General features: G+C 38.9%; 2 protein-coding genes across 2 annotated transcripts; both read right to left on the bottom strand.

The window, feature by feature from the left end:
- Positions 1–200: 200 nt before the first annotated feature.
- Positions 201–9,978, bottom strand: LOC129105381 (activin receptor type-1B-like). Its single transcript, XM_054616373.1, has 9 exons — positions 9,853–9,978; positions 7,210–7,455; positions 6,039–6,299; positions 5,682–5,912; positions 5,412–5,579; positions 4,288–4,444; positions 4,035–4,159; positions 3,785–3,915; positions 201–2,877 (listed from the first exon to the last, which is right to left on the bottom strand). The coding sequence occupies exons 1-9, from the start codon at positions 9,944–9,946 to the stop codon at positions 2,752–2,754; spliced, it is 1,539 nt and encodes a 512-aa protein (XP_054472348.1). The 5' UTR covers positions 9,947–9,978; the 3' UTR covers positions 201–2,751.
- Positions 9,979–12,628: 2,650 nt separating this feature from the next.
- Positions 12,629–16,074, bottom strand: ankrd33ab (ankyrin repeat domain 33Ab). Its single transcript, XM_054616374.1, has 4 exons — positions 15,814–16,074; positions 14,965–15,094; positions 14,587–14,727; positions 12,629–13,467 (listed from the first exon to the last, which is right to left on the bottom strand). Exons 1-4 carry the CDS (start codon positions 16,072–16,074, stop codon positions 12,629–12,631), a joined length of 1,371 nt encoding a protein of 456 aa, XP_054472349.1.
- Between the last annotated feature and the right edge of the window lie 4,485 nt (positions 16,075–20,559).

Here is a 20,559-nt window from a genome sequence, read left to right as displayed (position 1 = left end):
TTTTAAAAGTTGTTGAATGCATTAATCTATCACATATTAACCTTTGCATAAAGATCTAACTGGTTAGTATTGATTTACACTGCATTATTAACTTAAACTATTCAATAAACCAACATTAACAGATATTTTGGCCACTTTTTTAAATACAAGGTTGAGGTCGGCCACGATGAAATTAAAAAGTTAAATAAATCAACACCATACAGGAAAACAACTGAATTTATTACTCTATATTAGAAGGTACAAGATATAAGTCCTGAAGGTTTTTTTTACATGGTTGCAGGTTTCTCTTTTCCATGACTAGACAGAGACCTGGAAGTTGTCACAACCTGTAGAATAATACATCATGTCTTTGACTCACACCCTCTTATTCTTCCTTGGGGGTACTCGGAGCAATGTATTAAAACCTTAAATACACTATGCATTTTATACATTGTAAGGCAGATACAATTTGACAAACATACCTCTTTAGTGTATAAATATGATCAACACTCAATCACCAAATAGTAGATCTCCCCAGTATTTCAGGCCAAGTCCATACTCTTTGTTCAAACAAACATCCTGTAAGACTTGAACAATACAATGTAGTCAGCAGGTGATTTTAAAATGAAAAAAAGTATTGGTCAAACATTTGTGAGTCAGCCTTGAGACATTTCAGTAGTATTTAGTTTCAACATTTCATCTCCCAAAGAAATAGTCAGATTATATTTACAGTTTCCAGTCGGATGGAGTGTACTGCAACTGGTTGGCATGATTTGTATAAACAGTCTCATTTTTCAGTGGTGTGATCTTAAATAAACACTAGAGGCCGTGACGGGAGATGATTCTGAGAACAATTTGGTTTTAATGCTGTGAGGTCAGTAGTAGTGCACATGGGACTCACAGCATACATATATAAATAACATGGGAAAGTATACACACAGACAGTACCTCTTGAATTTGCATACAGGTAATGACAAAGGCGCACCTATATCCTGAGAACATAAAATGTAGACAGTGATTAGCTTGACGGAAACAATACACATACAATTTGCACATTAAGGAGGTATTGCATGGTGAACAAACAAGATCTGCGAGGGGAAACGTTGATTAAAAATCAAATAATGCTCTGCCGTTATAGAGGGCTAAAGGAGAAAGTCAACATAAACAGTGTTTCTGACACATACAGTATTGTCGCTTCAGAGGTCAAAAAGTACGTTGGTACACAATTCTGTTCGCAAACAGCAAAACAGAAGTAATTTTTTTTCCACCAACCAAAAAGCTGGTATAAAAGATTCAACCATCTATAACATGACGTTAGTATCAACATAGAATCAAGTTTAACTGTTAAATTTACACAAGTATTACCTTAAAAAGCTAGTTTATGTGCAGTAGTTATACTTGGCCAGGGAAAATGTGCCCTGAGGTAAAAAGAACATTGGACATGCTTGACAATATAAAAAAAATGAACATAAAAACAAACTGTTATTCAGATTCCTCGAGTTAGTGTATTTAAAAGAGATTGAAAATTAAAAAAAATTGTCCCGTATTAGAGTACAGTGTTAATAGGATTGGTTGCTGCAAAGGGCGAAACGTTCATCTGAATGTCATGCGTATCAGCTTATCTGAGGGCCAGTAGCAAAGTTTATTCTCATGGCAGGTTATGGTCTGTGGGTTGATCGAGAGACAGCGGCTGCATTCAGATTGGAATACCATCATTTAAATATTCTACACATTCTGTTCAAGTGTCCCAATCTGAAGCCAGTGAGGGTGTCAGCTAAGAAGATCACAGACTAAAACATACAGATTCAACTCCTTGGCAGCTGTTGCTCTATATTTAACCCTCCATCCTAGTGAAATGCATTTTGCTTAATAATTCCTATATGTGTATTCAGACAAAAAGTGTGATGATTGGTAAGCATAAGAAAAAACCTGAGGTTTACAACAGCTTATGGGAAGGGCTCCAGGCAACTGATCCAAAGGTCAAATCATGTTTGGCAAGCCGCCTTGAAGCTCCAGTGACTTTGAAGTCTTAAAACACCTTGTTGTAAAGTAAATGGGCTGCAGTTACACAAACTGTCTCAGCTGCTTTGTACATGCTCACATAGTAATCAGCAGACAACTAAACAACGCAGCTGTAGCAGAACCAGATGGATTATTGTCTTTGAAGGATTTCTAAGCAGTTTGTAATGCGCCTGGATGCTCTAGGTCGCACAGAGAAACCTGCACAAAAGCCTCAAAAACACCCATATATTAATAACAAGATCTAGTCATTAAATAACAGAATAATAAAATATAAGTTAAAAACACTCCTAAACCTCCCAAATTGCTCCCTTTCAAAAGACAAAAACAGCAAATGCTATTTGTTAACTATCAAGCGACTGTGATCAAAGAGACCTTGAGGAAATACCAGCAAAATGTTCAATGGTTAATTACATATCCTGCTATTGATTGCATACAAGTACACAGGAAATCCAAGGATCCTTGTTAGTGTGGAGTGTAAAGAGGAGCAAAAAGGGCAGCAGTAGCTGAGGACAAGACAGGAAAGGTGTTTCTGGTAGTTTGGCTGGGTAAGCGAGGTAGGGTTTGTCAGAAAATCAAGTGGCTTCAAAACTGGCAGGAGTGTCAATGGAGTAATATTTTACAAAGTGCGACTCTCCATCACATTCTCTTACTTTGTGAGTTCTTTGTAGAGGGCCCGGCCCCTTCTTCTCAGTGTTTCGTACAGTCTGGAGTCTGGTCCTGCTCAGGGCTCTCTCTCAGCGCTCTGCTGACTCAGACTTTAATGTCCTCTTGAATGCTGAGCTGGGAGAGCGACTTCTTGATGCGCAGGGCTGTCAAGCGGGCAGCCCCATTTGAATACCAACACTCCCTCATGATCTTGCCCATAACCCGCAGAGCCTGGAACAGCAGGGCGGAAAAGCAAATAAGGATTAAGAGCCTTCAATACAGTATAAATGATTATGACGATACAAATGTAGTTCAAGTAGTCAAGAAATGTTTGAGGCTTGGTGGAAAGACCCTGTTCATGCAAGTATAGTGTAGCCCCCGACAATCCACTAATTTGGCTTGAAAATATAAATAAATATATAAATGTCCATTAAAAAAAGAGAGATTTAAAAGAAAGTTTATTTCATCTTTGGTCTTATTTTCTTTTAGTTTTTGCCATCATTTCCAGCAGTAACTCACTTTAGTCTCTGCTTAGAGCTGGTAAATCAGATTGGGAAGGAAACACAAACAATCTAACAGGCCGTAAACATCACCCAACCAATACTGGATTTCTGAAGACAATTATCCATATTTGTGAGATTTAAAACAAAAACATATTTTGTTTTTACATATACAAATAACTTAAACAAAGGGATTATATATTTAGATCCCTTAAATTATTTGTTTCAAGAATTGTGACCAAGATATGTACTGGACAGTTGGACAAATAAACTAGTCAATGCTCTCTGGTGCACATCTATGTGATGGAGAAACTATTTCTAGATTACATCAAACATACCTTTGGCATTTCTGTGCACCACTTACTCATCATCTGACATATGCCCAACTGAATCTCGTAATACCAGCTGATATATATTGCTCAAGTTATAAATAAGCAAACAGCTTAGCCTAATTGGAATGGAAGAGTGACAAATACCTTTATCATATTAAAATAATTCTACCCTGGGGGACTAACCTGATAACCTCTTGGACTAATTTTTGTGTTTTCACAGCGTTCCAAGATCTCAGCAACTGGATGTTGTAATAAACTGCAGATCCTAAACAGTAACATTTGTGCTTTAAAATATCATTTTTATACCTCGTAGCTCTGCCACCAATTAGGGATGTTGGGTCGTAGCTTTTGGTCACACACCAGCTTTCTCATCTCCTCTATGGAAGGATCAGAAGGTACCAGGTCATAGTAGGGCAGCTGGTACTCTTCATGGATACCTGATAACACAGGACATTGTCAGGGTCAGATCAGTGCTGTGATCTCAGTTGTTAACATCGATAAAAAAAAATCAAACAACACAGGTTGAGTATCCGGAGTAAAAACAACAGAGTCTGACCTCCACTATTGCAGCGGCGAGTGATCTCCCAGTAGACCAGCCCCAAAGCATAGATATCAGCACATTTGAATGAGTCAAAGTGTCTCATATTGATGGTCTCATCCAGAACCTCTGGAGCCATGTACCTGAGAGATGTAAAAACAATCCCTGTCTGTAATCATGTGCAGAGATGAAGGATTTTCTGGGAAAGGGTGTCAAGGATATCTGTGAGAACGGACGGTCAGCAGCTGCTGGTGTGTGTGTTGACACAGACCTCTTGGTGCCCACCCTCTGATTGGGCGCAATGTCGATGGTGTCTGTGGCAGAGTCGTGACGGACGGCCAAGCCCAGGTCAGCAATGGCACAGGTGCAGTTCTTCTTCACCAGGATGTTCTTGGACTTCAGGTCTCTGTGGGCAATGCCTGGCTTTCCTACAAAAATGTAATGAACATGTCAGACATTTTTTTTTATTTTTTATTACATATCAATATCAACTCTTTTATTTAAAAATTGAAACTAAAATAAGTTGTGCAATTTTCCTTTTTTGAGGCATCAGTTTGTTGTTCCATCCTATTGTGCACCAAAATGTCCTCAACTGCTCTTTAATTTTCCATGATGAATAGTTAAACAGAGAATTCAGTAATTCAATTCAATTCAATTCAGTTTATTTTGTATAGCCCAGAATCACAAATTACAAATTTGCCTCAGAGGGCTTTACAATCTGTACACACACGACACATCGGCACAGGAAAAACTCCCCTAAAAAACCCCTTTAACAGGGAGAAAAAAGGAAGAAACCTATGGGAGAACGACAGAGGAGGGATCCTTCTCCCAGGATGGACAGAATGCAATAGATGTCATGTGTACAGAATGAGCAGCATAACAGTTCTCAGATACAACAAGTAATGAACTGCTTTCAAAGAGAACCAGTATATTATAAATATAAGATCAGAGGACTAACTCTTTCCTTTGGCCATACCAAATTTATAAAGTAAATAAATGAAAAAATGACAGTATTGACTCAAAGAAATTGTCCTTGTCCTCTATTTTTCAACGGGGTACCATTTACTTATCTTTTCCCATTGCATAAACTGCCATCTTGCAATAAGTATTTAGACACCCATGTCTTCAAGAACATAATTTATACATCCATTTCTATCTATTTCAGTCTCTGTTTTGTTTTCTATTCATAAATGAACAGCAAATTATGTAGTGTTTTAAACTTAATCTTGTGGGTAACATGTTATCAATCAAATGTTACAGTGTTATTGTGACATATGTCGTTTGATCAATTAAAAGGTTTGTTGTTAACATAAGAGGCCTTGTGGGGAGGAAACATAAGGAACGCGTTTCAAAAGGGAAAAAAACACTATAAGCGGTGAAACATGTTGCTGTCACCTTGTGTTCCTAGAATCTCCATGTGCAGATGTGCCAGACCGCTGGCAGCTGACAGTGCCAGTTTGATCATTCCTTCAGTAGTGACAGAGTAGCGGTTCAGGTAGTCAAACAGAGAACCATGCTCATGGTAGTCCGACACCAACCACAGCTGGGTCCATGTGCCATTGTCTGGGCAGCAGAGAGAAATAAAGACATTCACAAGAAATGGTAAGTTTAAATGAGAAATGATTAATTATTTCACAACAAACAAATGCTGTCACTGTTTTGCACCTTTGTTGTCAGCAGCTATAAAGCCCAGGATGTTTTCATGGCGGAGCATGATGGTCTGATAGATTTCAGCCTCACGGAACCAGGAGCGCTCCTCCCTGGACGAGAAGATCTTCACCGCCACATCACCACCCCTCCAACGTCCTCGCCACACCTCCCCGAAACGCCCTTTGCCAATGATCTCTTGAAGGACAATTGTTCTGGCCACGGTCCGCTGGACAAACAAAGGCAGACCTGCTCAGAAAGGATGAGAACAGTCATCAGTGTTTTTCTGATAATAATTTGATCAAAAAACAACAAACTGTTTAAACTGAAACATGTGTGTTGGCCTGCAGCTATTTTAACAAGTTGTGCACTGACCTGAGCCTGAACCAGACGTGGACAGATCGTATATGAGGTCCTGCAGGGTGCTGTCTTTGGTCATGTAGAGGTGGTCACAGGAGGGGTCCTCCACCTCTAACCTTTGCCTGTGGCTGTAGGCCCTCTGGTGGTACTGATACAGGAATGTACCCATCAGCAGCAGCAGACACAACAGAAACAGCGGCCCTGCAATCACAGCAACTAGCTCCACCAGCCCCCATGTCCCACCTGGGCCGTATCCTCCACCTGATTGAGTCCCGGCTGAAAAAGATAACAGTGGAAAATTAAAATGCAATATCTGGCACTCAAACGCTGCTCCCTGATATGAACTGCTTAGGGTGCGTAGCGGGATGACAGTATAAAGGTTTTGACACAGCGGACAACTAGAAAATGAAGTTAACATTTGACTCATGCAACTTTTATTGATTATTTAAGAAAGAAATGCTCAATTCTCTACACTGAAAGGCTTTTACTGTCAAAATAAGTGCCAGACGTGTTCGAATTCCATTAACAGCATACTATTAGTGTAAAAGCCTCCTTGTTCCTGCTTATTCTCTCTATTGACCATTCTCTGTGATGCTTGAGTTTCTTTTCAACTCCACCCTTGATTCAGAAAAATTAATCACTTTCAGGGTCTTTGAAGTTTTACTATAATCATTCCAAGATAATCCAACATGCATTCTATCGAAGGGACAACTTTGTAGTCTTTTCCACATATTTTCATACATTCTAACACAGTTCTCATGAGAATCCCCTTGTCTTTTAAAGTGCTTTATATAATCAAAAATCATATGAACTTGTGTTTTATGTGCATGCTGGAGATGACTGCTGTCCTTTTTTACTGTCTCAATAGCTTCACACTGCCTCTTTTCTCTCCACAGGAACTCTGAGAAATATTTTTAGACACTGTACAAAACCTCGTAGCACACGATGATTTACAAAACTGTGTAGGAAAGAGATACATGTTCATGACTGGGGTTTGTGCCCTCAATGTTGTTTAGATGTGTGGCATTCCAGGTAAAAAAAAAATGTATTATGTATTTGCTCCAAGTCATATGATTGACTTACATTTGTGTTCTGATATGTCATGCAAAAAAATTTAAGTAAGACTCTTGGTGATAGCAACACTAAATGTAAATGTATATGCTGTGTGATATTTGACATTACTAACCTGAGGGTACTTTGAGGTCAATGCTGTTGCAGTAGTCAGTGTAGCAGCAGTGGGTATTGAGCAAGCCCTCTGCACTGAGGCAGTAGAATGGTTGTCCAGGGGGCACAAGGTTGTCCCGTGTGATGCAGATACGGATGTGCTGCTCTTGGCCCTGAATGAAGGAGGTGGAGGCCATGCAGGCTCCATCGGTCTCACACTGGGAGCCAGTCTTCTCACACTGGGCAGTGGTGCAGTTACACCGCAGAGCTGCAAACGTAATAGATTGCATGATTAAACATACTGGACTTTATAAAACAGTCAAATGTAGGAGCAAAGTACTGTATTTTTCTTTGCAGCTGTGAAGGAACTTATAGTACACATGACGTGCAGTAGAGGGCAATAACTGACAACAGTGACAGTATGCATAACAGCATAAACTATGGACTTATAAATGTGCAACGTATCCTCACATGCAGCCAAAAAACATAAAAGGACAATAACTACCAATACTTTGTCCCTGATAAACTCCCATTCTGATTTCTTTAGCGTGTGGCATCTCACTTTTTGATTGCTAAAAATGATGGTTATATTATTAGTTTGGTTTATGGGAGACCCGCTCGAGACAGCAAACTCACAAGGTTAGAGAGCAAAATCTCTCTCAAGAGTCTGATTCTCAAGAGTCTGATTCTCAAGAGTCTGATTCTCAAGAGTCTCTTAAATACTTCAAGCACTAAGGAAAATGTTCCGATGGGTGATGTGTTGCAAAGATGAACTAGAGAGATAAGGTCAGAGAGTTGGAGGATGGTGCTAGGGAGGGCAGGAAGTAGAGGAAGTGTTAGACGTGGGCTGTGTTACGCCGGCAAGGGGCTTTTGGAGGATGGATGGAGAGTTTGTGTGAGGGCATGTAGGAGTAGTAGTTTAATGATCCGCTGAGACTGTGATTATGACAATTGAGACTGAGACTTCCTCTTTGCAATTTAATAATATCATTAAGACACAGACATGATGTGACATTCCAGTAATTCCGGAAAAGCCTCTAGTGGACTCCCAGTAGAAAGTGACCTAGCTAAAGAACCGGTGTTTTTGTTAGAAAACCCACATACATGCAGCTAAACTTCAGTGTCAACTACGTCAAACAAGGGAAATGTTATTGTGTTACAACATCTTTTGTGATGTGACTCATACAATGCCAACACCTACTTGGCAGATGCTGGTGGTCAAATGTGAGAAACAAAACAAACAAGAATTAAGGAAGATAAATTATGGCTCAATATGAAATGAGACTGACATTTAAGACTTTCCATGGCTATAAATGTCACACAACTGTAATCTACATTTTTCTGATTGTTTCAAAAACACCTCATAGAAGAAATAAAGGCTAGATACCGACAACTGCAGTTCAATTGTGATTAAAGGAAATAGTAAAAGGTGTATGTTTACCTCTAAAACAAAAAGCATTTCAGAGGTTAAAATTAATCAAAATATCAACTCTTGTTAGGTACACAGCAGTTTGTATCAGCACGGGAATTCAGCTGCTTCAGCACATGGTTATCTTTTCCGGTTTTCGACAAGAACACCTCCAGATAAGATTAGATGTTTATGCAACAACTTTATACCTGGTTTCAGCTTCTCAAATGTGAGGTTTTGCTGCAATTCTCTATATCATTGAACCAGATCATCATTGGGCTTTAAGACTGTTGGTTCGAACAAAGCAATTTGAATAACAATTTTTTTTTTTTTTGAGTATTTATGTTATAATAACCAATTAACTTAGAAGGTAATCAAAAGTTTAAATTCTAATGAAAGTACTTGTCAGTTTCAGCCCTAGCTTCTTTATGGCAATACTGGATTTACAGGACTTTTCAATCAATGTTATTAACTATTTTTTTCTTTACCAACTGCTTATTTATTTTTATCTATATCTATAAACGGTTTTAAACTGAATTTTCAGGAGTTATGGATTATAAATAAGAATAATAAACATATTACCTACTGTAAAATGATGTTTCCATCTACCAACAGATACAGTCAACGTGTTATAGTTCACATTAACGTCTGTGTTATTTATCTCTGTACCAAAACTGTAAAAAAGAGACTTATCTGTGCCTGGAGGCTGCAGATCTGAGAAGCCTAATGTCTGTATTTAGGAGTGCATCTCCTGTTATAGCATCAACATGTGAGCACGCAGTAATAATAATATCCACATGGCATTATTATTAAACAGCAACATGTCAAATGTCTTCAGATAACATCACAATGGTGCTGCATAGAGTAAAGGTTGTGCACAGCGCTCACAACAATCTCTTTCATTAATGAAATTATCATTAATAAAAAAGCTGAGCTGTGCTGGACTGACTGTCTACAGCGGATTAGGTTGATCCACTGAGCTGTCGCTGCTAACACATGTGAACTGCTGCTTCAGACGTGAGGCTGACTGTCTCTACCGTGTTTGGTTACATTTACACGGGAGATATGTACATAACACCCGGGTTTAAACAGACGGAGGCTGAGCTGGTTTCATGTTTGTCAATGAAATGTGTCGTCCGGCTGCAGCAGCTAGCCTAGCTAACGCTAGCTAGCAGGCTAACTCCACCTTCGTTCTCCTCGGTGATGACAGCAGCAGCAGCAGCAGCTTGTGACCAAAACAAACAACAAGTCACTCACCGTCGCAGGCTCTGTACAGGACGACCTGGACAACCACGACGGCTAACGAGATCCGAAGGTTAGCCATGATCAATAAATTCCCAGCGCATCGCATTAAGACATCGGCTAACGTTAGATGTGGCGAGGCGTGATGATGACAGCTAACCGGGCTGTCACCAGAGAACTGTTAACTCACATGTCCACCAGCAGGCTGCAGCAGAGTCACAGGCTGCAGACTAAAGAGGGGAGACATTCATACATTCATTCAGTCACTATCTATCTATCTATCTATCTATCTATCTATCTATCTATCTATCTATCTATCTATCTATCTATCTATCTATCTATCTGTCTGTCTGTCTGTCTGTCCATCTCTCTCTCTATCTATCTATCTATCTATCTATCTGTCTGTCTATCTATCTATCTATCTATCTATCTATCTATCTATCTATCTATCTATCTGTCTGTCTGTCTGTCTGTCTGTCTGTCTGTCCGTCCATCCATCCATCCATCCATCCATCCATCTATCTATCTATCTATCTATCTATCTATCTATCTATCTATCTATCTATCTATCTATCTATCTATCTATCCATCCATCCATCCATCCATCCATCCATCCATCCATCCATCCATCCATCCATCCATCCATCTATCTGTCTAGGTTAAAGGTCAACATCATGAGGATGTACTGTAGTCCTGGATGTGCCACACAATATCACTCACAAATGGCCTTTTTGTCAACACCAGGTCCTAGCTACATTTCTTTTTTGCATTAGGATCTAATGATCCAAAATGTCTTAGAGGAATGGAGGAAAGACTGCTCCTGCAAATATGTTTTTGTCACATTTCTTCACATACATGTTCATAAGACCCGGGATTGCTGTCTTCAGTTAGGCCTACAGTCTTTGGTCTTGACGACCTTCAGTTTTTGGACATTACAGCTGTATTTATTTTTTATTTGGCCACTCGGGCAGCAGAACAAGCTGAAAATACAACATTGACATAGAGGCATTGTCACAAATTACAAATTTACCTCAGAGGGCTTTACAATCTGTACACATGCGACATCCTCTGTCCCTGAACCCTCACATCTGCACAGGAAAAACTCCCCTAAAAAACCCTTTAACAAGGAGAAAAAAGGAAGAAACCTCTGGGAGAGCGACAGAGGAGGGATCCTTCTCCCAGGATGGACAGAATGCAATAGATGTCATGTGTACAGAATGAACAGCATAACAGAGATACAACACATTCAATATATATGACATAAATTATTCATATAATAAGAGTAGTAAGCAGAGTAACGAAGGAAAAAAATGAAGACTATTTATAATAACAGCAGCAATTATTATAGTAGAATTATAATTATGAAATAGGGATAGTAATGTGGCTAAAAATAATAATCGAAGTAGCAGTGGGTGTCAGTCGGCTCACAGCAGTCGGCTCACAGCAGGAGGCACGACCACGGTCCAGGTACCACAACGATTCATGGAAACCTGCATGAATCTATTAACTCAGTGAACATGGGTTAACCATTTCAATCGCTCGTTTCTTCTTCAATACAGTGTGATGTTTATGAAGTAAGTTATGGTTGTTGTCTGGTCTGCCAGTTGTCCTTGTTTTTTTCTACTTCAAAATGGCAGTCCACAAACCAAAATATCATGTTGACTTTGACCACTTTTTATATACAGACTTTGATTGTCACCAAACAAAGTTAATGGTGACCTTGTTAGCAAACAGTTTCCTATTTTCACATGTCTCTTTACCTGTTAAATGTTCAACAGCTATTCGCTATCTGTGTTTGCTGGCTTTTCTGCTGAAAACAGTGCCCTGCTGCAGCTGGAAAAAAGGTTAATGGGAGGAAAACCAAGATAATGAGATAAAATAGACTGGTGGTAACTCCTTGTGCGTTCATCCCTACGAGTGAAACCTTTCACATTACACATAGTCATTTGATCCATTGGTAATATGAAAATATTGACTAATGCAGCTTTAAACACCAACAAATGAATTAATTGAAACTTTCCCTGTACTATATATTTTTTTTAATTTCTCAAAGAGTTCATAAAGTCAGGAGATATCATATGAATATTTTATTGGCAATATCAGAAAATGGCAATAAACCTTAGAACTGAAATACAGGATTAAACAGATCCTCCATTGTGATGCATGTTTGCTCCATACTGTACAATATTTACAATGGATTTTGGTTTGCTATTTACAAAAATAACACAACAAAACAACACAACACGTGAAACAACATTACAACATTACAAATGAGCTATGATTTAGCTATGTTTTTATATATTTCCATTTTGCATAGTAAATTGATGCAGGTATATATACAGTATGTTCCTGCCTGGCTGTGTTTTGTGTTAACGATCATGAGGTAGATGCCATACTTGCTGTAGCACCTGTGAAACTGAATCAATAAATATGGGTTTCATACATTGTATCATAATAATTAAAAAGGTAATTTTAGTCTTTTTGGATTCTATATATTAACTATATTCAAGGAATTAGATTTTTTCTATGCTAAAATCATGTAATATTTGCTTCTACCTTTAGACATTAGAGGCTTAAAGCTACAAACTCTTCCAAAAAGAGTCCCTGCAGTGGTGTTTGAGGTCCTCTGTCATTCAGTTTTAGGAAGAAAAAATGTCTCCTTTCTTACCTATTTTCCTTTTTAGGTTAAGTTTCTATATTTGCTGTAAATGTCCAAGATATTTGGTTTGAAAGTTGAGAGTTGGACGCATTTTTAAAAAGCATATTGTTTTCAAAAGGGATGATACAGAAACTATTCATTTTTGGCCTTCTTGTCTTTTTCTTTCTTCTTCTTCTCTTTCTCTGCATTTTCTTTCTCAGCTTTCTTCTTCTCCTTCTTTTTCTCATCCTTGATCTCCTTGTACCTCCACTTAGGTGGCTCCAAGAAGCCCTTGATATTCTTCTTCTTCTTCTTCTTCTTTTCTTTCTTTGGTGTTGCGTCCGAAGGCCTGCTGACATCGATCTTGGGGATACAGCCAGAGGGGAACACGCTGTTCCTTCTCGCCATAGCGCGGGAAATGAATGCGTTTGTAACTTTGGTGGAAGCCAATGAGAGGATGCTGCCTCGCCGCTCTGTGTCGGCACAGCATGGGATGGACTCTGCAGAGTGGATTGTGGGAATGATGTGTGACACTGATCCGTTGCTGTGGCACATTGAGCGGCCTTCTAGTTCCTTAGGTGTGTGTTTCTTCATCAGCTCTGGCACAGCCATGCGTCTCTTCCCCACCTCAGGAGGGCTCGAAGGGCAAAGCGGACGGCATCCAGTTGAAATTAGGGGACTGTGGACACTGGTGGTAATGCGCACCATGTGGTCCAAGGCCCCGTTGTCCTGGGGGTCACGTGGAAGTCTGAATCCAAATGTGTTTTTGATCCGCTGGGTCATTATTTCCCTGGCACTTTTCTCAGCTGTGGCCTTTGCTACCCTCTCCTGGAGCTCAGGCCACTCAGGGACATACGTTTCACAGCACTGCTCAGCTTTTGGCCGCATATTCAGTCGATGGAGACGATACAGGGTCTCATAGCGTCCTGTTTTCCGCGCCCAGTCCCGAGCGCATTTCTGTGTTGTGGAGTCTACTGCGTGTATGTCAGCCCCTGGAAATAAAGATGGTAGAGCAAGGGAATGAGGAGGGCAATGGTTCATTTTAATTATAAAGTAAATAATTAATTCTTCTTTGCTTTTTGGTTTTATTCAGATCTGCAGAAAACAATTCAGCCTTTTAATGGCTGACATTATAGCTTGTCATAGCACAAAAGCACAGGTGTCATTAAGCACATTAACAATGGTCTATTCGAGTTTACGATCAATGTCCCAGTATGCAATACCAGTTCTATTCTGGTATCCCATTTTTCCAGTACCTTGCAACATCATAGACTAAAAGATGAATCAATTAACCAAGCATATAAACAATAGATTAATCAGTGATGAAAATAATCATTATTTGTCACCCTACTGCAATGTGAAAGAATAATTCATGACTAAAAGAGAGTTTAAGAAACTTGTGCAGTCTACAAATAGCTCTACATGTGGCTAATCTACAACCAACCTGTGAGACTTGTAAATCAGAGGTTACTTGAGGGTGTGTTAAGATGTGATAATGTCCTCAGAATGATCCCCTAAACCTGTCTAGCGTCACTGGCGCGTTCACTCGCAAACAGAGTTAGCTGGCTTCAAATATGGACAGATAAACCGTGGGCTCAGCTATTCTCACCACCTGTGCTATAACTGTTAATTTAGAGCTATAAGAGTGCTGGTTAATGAGCTAATGTCAGAGCTTCAAAAAAGACCCGATCATATCATAGTGCAGCAGCTACTGTGTGAGTGCAAAGGTTGTTACACTGGTGGATGAGGAAGGTATGAAGAATAGTGTTTGTAAAAGGTTAATGGTGAGAAAACTTTACTATCAGTCATCTGAGCATTAGTTTATATGTCCACGTTAATGTTCTTATCTGCATTTGTTGGACATGAAAATATTTGAAATCTATGAATATGCAATAGACTGTACAGTAAAATCACTTCTTTCGGTCTAAGGTTTTTAAAAATGAACATGTGATATATTGGTTTGAGGCAAGCAAAGTCCTCATATTTTGCAGAACGTTTTCATACAATATGTAATACATTTATCAAAAATGAATGACAACCAAAACAGGCTGTCAAAAACTCTAATGACATTAATGAAAAAAATCAAGCAATCAAACACAATAAACACGTACCAGCCATTAGAAGGGCAGCCATGACGTCATTGCGGCCGGTCATAGCAGCTTTGATGAGCGCTGTGAAGCCGCGACAATCCTTTATTTCAGTGTCTATACCAGGATAGTAGTTTAGGAGATACATGACTGTGTTGACATGACCTGCAGATGAAAACACAGAATTCAGAGATCAAGTCAGAAAATATGTAACGTTTGAAAGCTGGCCGGCTGGGAAGTATTTAAGTTTTACAGTTTTCAGTCTATTGAAGAAACATCATGCATTATATGATATTTGCTACTGTCTTATTAAACCATCATTTTGTTGTTCTTTACTGGTTTATCCTCTGAACTTGACCTTTGTTTTGTTTTGCTTATGTTTATTGATTAGGTACCACTTACCTCCTTGGGATGCAATCATCAGAGCAGTGTTGCCTTCATTGTCCTGGTGATTTATGTCTATAAAAGGACAGGTGTTAAGGCCATAAACAATGTCCACGAAACCTTTGCAGCAAGCCACCATCAAGCCGTTCTGTTGGTCATAGACAACGGTAAGGATCAATGACTTTAGGATAAGGCTGGGCGATATGGACAAAATCTCTATCATGATGTAGCTCATTTCATATCTGGATACAATATATATATCACTATATATTAGCTTTTCTGTTAGTTCAATAAATAGTTTATATGAAATAACCACATGGTAAAGTCTATTTTGTATGCTCCTTTGTGAATTAAATACTAGACAGATGAAAGGCATGTTCTGATTTGATTAAGCACTTAAATGCAAAATGAACATAACAGTTTTAAATTAGATTATAAAAGTAGATTTAAATATATGTAATAGAATATGGATTAAATATCGCTGTCATCTGGCAGCTTCGCATTTGTTTTTAGCATGTATCCCCTTTTTTCTGTTTTTTTATGCTACTGGGTGTTTTATGTCTTGCAAGTGTGCTTATTGTAAAAAAAAAAGTAAAGAATATTTCCAGCTATACACTGACTTTGTTTTTGTGCACACACAATTACAGAGCTTTCAGATTAAGACAGTAGTTTGATTTAACTGATAACATTGATCAGATTTTCTGATTAATTTGACTTACTATGTGCTTGTTTTTATCAGTCTAGACATCATAATTGTGTATTCCATTGAAAGACGATAAATTATCTCATTGAATTATCGCCCCGCTCTACCTTGTAAGTGTTGACATTATGAGCTATGATCTACTCCATTATGAATGAGACTCTCACCATGCCATTGATGTCCAGCTCTGTGGCTTCTTCTTTTGCGACCCCTCTCTCCAGAACTCTCCGCAGAGAGAAGGGTTCATTATGGGCGCATGCTCGATACAGTGTTGTTGCCGCATGCCCGTCCGTTACCTCTGGAGTGTAGTCTGGAAGCACCGAGTCATCAGAGAGAATGCTGTCCGAGTCGGACTCACTCCCCGACAGATATTGGTCGTCCTCATCAGGGCCTGAGCCCAGGTGGACGTCCTCTGCTGCAGAGGCCATTTTCCAGCAGCAGAACAGGTGAGACGATGTTGAATCCTTTGGCTACATCTACAAGAAAATCAAAAAATAGAAACTATGTGGATGTTGTCTGAAGCAACAAAGGTGCAAACAGGTGCTCGAGGGAAGAAACTTAGATAGAATGAATTTTTCCTCCATGGAATATCCCTCCGTTATTACACATATACCAAGTTAAAATCATCTCGGATGAATCACAACAAGCTGTAGAATATATGAAAGACTTCAGATCTGCCACCCTGAAAGATCAAAGGTCTGCTTATTGTCAGGTTGATGAAGGGAAAACATAAGTCTGTCAGTCAGGGATTATGAGTGTTTTATCTGTGTGTCATGAAGTGGGTGTGGTTGTATGGGCTCAGTGTGCTTTTTGCTGTTGAGTAACTGGATCAGCATCTTAAAGCCCTGCTGAACATACAGTAGGGCTAAATGAGGAACAACCCACCTCAGAATAACCTCAGTCACATGCGGTCATGATCAACTCAATTGTTTTTCTCTATCTAGCAGCTTTCTGAAGCAAACATAACTATTCACACTAATGGCAACTGAAATGTAGCTTGTATGTAGTCCCATGTAAATGTTTACTCAAGTATAAGTGTTCCTTAATGAATGGTGAAATCACAAGCAGAAGAACTGTGATTTGTGAATATTCAAAATGTCTTAAGAGGATCACTGACAGTGTTTTTCCAGATATTTTCATGAAACAGACATCACCCGTGTTGTACAAGAAAGATCTTCTCTCTATGAAAAATGTTTAGTAATCTCAGATATACCAAATGTTTTATGTCACAGACCAATGTGAAACAACAGATCATGAAACCAAAGCAAGGAAGTGAAGATTCAGAGGAAGAACTGCACGATCTACCATCAATCATCAGTACAGAGAAATCACTCTGATCAAACTAACTGAACATAGATTATAAACACTCACCATAAATCAATCAGCTGCAGATGTAGATGTATCCACGTATCGGTCAGTGAATGTCACACGACTTCCTCCAACACTCCTACTGTGTTTTCAGAGCAACCGAGAAGTCAGTTTCCTCCTGGGCCTGTAAATAGAGGTACTTTACCCATTTCCATCCCACATATCGTTGTGATGACATAAAACTGAGAGGAGGAGTCTCTGAAGAGTCTTCACAGAGACAGTGGATGTTCAGCTTCTGTGCTTAGCTCATCCCAATTACAACAGCTTTATGGAGAGGATTACCTTCTGGCTTTTTTCATCTTTCAACACAGCGCTAGTGTTGTCAATATCTCCTGCTACTTTAACCTGCTTTAATTGTTAAACATTTTTTCCTCTCTTTTTGTCTTTATTTAGATATTTTTGGGGAAATAAATAAATCAGATTATAGTCCTAAACTGTCACAAATTCATATGACCCACAATGAAATGGCACAAATTAAGATGAGAAACTTATAAAACAAATAAAAACAGAACATGGAGGAAAAATAATAATCATACGCCAACAATAACCTTGTCTTCTGTCAAATATCAATAAATATGGATTTATGCAAACAATCTCTTATTAAAACATCTTTTTTGTATTCCGTCCACAAATAAGTCAATAATTCAATTGTAAGTGTATAAATTGTTAACTGTAAACTGCTTAAGCCAGAGGAATCTAATTAATTGTTCAGACTGACTAGCATATCAAATCCCATCAGAGGTAACTGATCTGCTCTGAACAGATGGGACAGATCCAAGACTCGCACGTTTAAGCACCAACAAAAGTAATTTCACTGAACTGCTGTGGCGGCTGAGGCTGAGTGATGATGTTCCTCAAACGTATCACATGTTGAGACTCTCTCGCACAATTCACTGGCTTTAATCCCAGCTATTATAATTTGGTCATAGCAGACCGACAGAAACTGATGAACACTCAGTTATACATTTGTCCTAAATATCAGGAATGTACTAACGTCCTGAACATGATTTAAATCTGAAGTGCATCTTAACTCTATGAAGTGAGATTAAGATATATTTTTGGTTCCACTGCAGGACTGGCATTGCAGTCGTAGAAACTGGAATAAAAGATGTAAATGAATGAATCAGGACTAATGAAAATAAAACAAGGAAGTCATAGAGGAGGCTTAATCTGGTTTACTGAATGACAATGATGAAGCACTTTAAGTTTTTCTGAATCTATTTTAAGTTAGATAAAACTCCTGCTTTAGGAATGGTCAAGGACTGATATTAGTCTGTGGGACGTGGCTGGACCTGTCTGGACAGATTGACCCTCCTCTTATCCAGAAGGGCCTGAGGACAGTTCCCACTGGAATTGAACAGCTGTCCTCATCTGCCCAATGGTCTACTTTTGTCCTTCTGTTGGACGTCAGGCAGGACGACAGAGATCTTTTCCTGAAGATTTTCAACTTTTTTCTCTTTTTTAACTTAATAAACATCAAATAATGCATGGATGCCTAATTGAGGAGAGAAGACTAAATTTAAAATAATTTAGGTGAAAAAAAAGGACGCCACATTAGGACAAACGGAAGAGAAAGGGCTGCAAAATGAAGACTTTGGCCAAAGTGCAAGGGAGAACTGGACAACTTCTGGGTTACAGGGTTGATAAAGTGAGTGTCTTTGGTTCACGAGGCCAACGTTGTTCAAGTGGGCTGGTGGAAATAACAAACCTCAATGCTTCTGTATATCATCTATGGATACTCTTATTTTTTATACACTTACATAAATGCTGAAATTGTGTGAAATGTAATGGAGTCAGACCCATCGTTAATAACAGAAAACAAGACGACCACACCTGAAAGTAAGAATGTACGCACATCTATTTGTGACCGATAACCTTATCCTTCTTTGTTTAAAGGAATTTAAACACCCATTGCTGCAGCTCATCATATAATCTTTATTATCATATTAATTTGTTTTAGAAATTGGGATGATTTTAAGTCAATCATAGTTTAATTATGTGTTTAGGCTATGTGATTAAAAAAACACATTTATAATGACTTGTAGAAATTTAGCTCATGTGCTGGTACAATTTGGCTGATGTTTGTATGGCAAAAGAAGCTCTGATTTCTGTTTTTTAGTGGTGTATAGATTAGAAGTAACTTTTCATTTTAAATAAACCCCAATTTATTTGTCAGACATCATCAGACTTCAGGGACTGGGGATCTGAAGTGGCCCTGTGCTCTCCTGATCAGTTTAGTCCTCTCAGTGAAATTCCTCAGATAAGATAAGAAACCACTTAAACTAAACCAAAAATAGGAAAGAGATAGGGATGGAGAGAGAGGTCAAATAGAGTTGTGTAATTAGCATAATCACTGTTTTTGTTCTTTGTTCTCTCACACGTATACTTTTAATACAGGTAGAAATAACGGGTTTTGGTAAAGAGGACAAGATGTTTTTGATTTAACTCTAACGTGTTAACATGTTAATCTGTCTTTTGTGTAAGGTTTCAGACACCAGCCAGGAGAAACTGTTGTTGGATGAAAACAACCAGGACATCCAGACTCGGTTCAAGTGGGCCAGGAAGTCCAGTGTGGCTGCAGGATGCGAAGGTAACACAGTGGGTTTATCTGCTATTCTCTTGTCTTCTGTAAAATACTGCTGTGTGCCGCTCTTACGTCAACCATGGGGAGCTGTCTGACAGAGAGGAAGAGCATCAGAGTTTTGACTGAAGATGTTTTCAACACATCATGGATGAATTTGAACTTTTAAATACTAAAAACAACACCAAAAACAGAAAACACACATTACCATCCTTTTGATTAAATATTGCCTAATTAGGCATGTGCACGCCCGCATACACAGGCACGCACATAAAGTAATCCTTCATTGTGAAAAGAGATCAGTGCTTTTCAGCTCACATGGATCATCATGTCATCAGAGTTTTTTAAAGCTTAACTTGATGGCCAAGAGAGCATTTTGATATTTTTATAGCTGTAATCTGTCCTCAGTGGATTGAGATTCCAGGGTTATGTTGGTCGACCTGTGACGCTTATGTATGCTTATCTATCTGTGTGTGCGTGGAGCTCTCCAGTTTACAAATGGGTGTCACATAGAAACAGAAGCTGAAGTATTCTCTTCCTGTTTGGTTTTCTTCTTCACTGACTTTGTCCTTGTTTGGGTTTGTATGAGTTTATGCATAAATCTCCTTAAATCACGCTACCGGCTGTCACAAGCCTGGACAGCTGTGCCCAGAAGATGATCTAGTTGTGAATGCTTAATCTTGGCTTTCAGATTAAATCTGTCTGCTTCCATCCTGCCAGCTCAGTTTGCTGAGTGTGGGACAATTCCACATGTTGATTTTTATGCAGCAGAGGAAATGCTTCGGTGCCTGTTGTGACACAGGAGAGCAGACAACTGCCTTATTGATTAGATAGGGAGGTTATTCACCAGTTTGAAAAAATGTATATATTAGATCATCTTTGATGATCCAATTTGTTGATCCACAAGTGCAAGTACATCTGAGTGACTGGTACAGCTTTTATTAAGTTTGAGTGAAACAGTCAG

The sequence above is a fragment of the Anoplopoma fimbria genome, chromosome 17 (assembly GCF_027596085.1).
Source record: "Anoplopoma fimbria isolate UVic2021 breed Golden Eagle Sablefish chromosome 17, Afim_UVic_2022, whole genome shotgun sequence".
In the NCBI taxonomy this organism is placed as follows: Eukaryota; Metazoa; Chordata; class Actinopteri; order Perciformes; family Anoplopomatidae; genus Anoplopoma; species Anoplopoma fimbria.
This window is presented reverse-complemented; position numbering and strand designations above follow the sequence as displayed.

Coding starts and splice junctions, on each gene's coding strand:
- LOC129105381 (XM_054616373.1), bottom strand. CDS start 9,946: ATGCGATGCGCTGGGAATTTATTGATCATGGCTAACCTTCGGATCTCG. Junction 5,580..5,681: donor TATAGCTGCTGACAACAAAG/GTGCAAAACAGT, acceptor TCTGCTGCCCAG/ACAATGGCACATGGACCCAG. Junction 4,445..5,411: donor GGAGATTCTAGGAACACAAG/GTGACAGCAACA, acceptor ACATTTTTGTAG/GAAAGCCAGGCATTGCCCAC.
- ankrd33ab (XM_054616374.1), bottom strand. CDS start 16,074: ATGGCCTCTGCAGCAGAGGACGTCCACCTGGGCTCAGGCCCTGATGAG. Junction 14,728..14,964: donor GATGATTGCATCCCAAGGAG/GTAAGTGGTACC, acceptor TTTCATCTGCAG/GTCATGTCAACACAGTCATG. Junction 13,468..14,586: donor GGCTGCCCTTCTAATGGCTG/GTACGTGTTTAT, acceptor CTTTATTTCCAG/GGGCTGACATACACGCAGTA.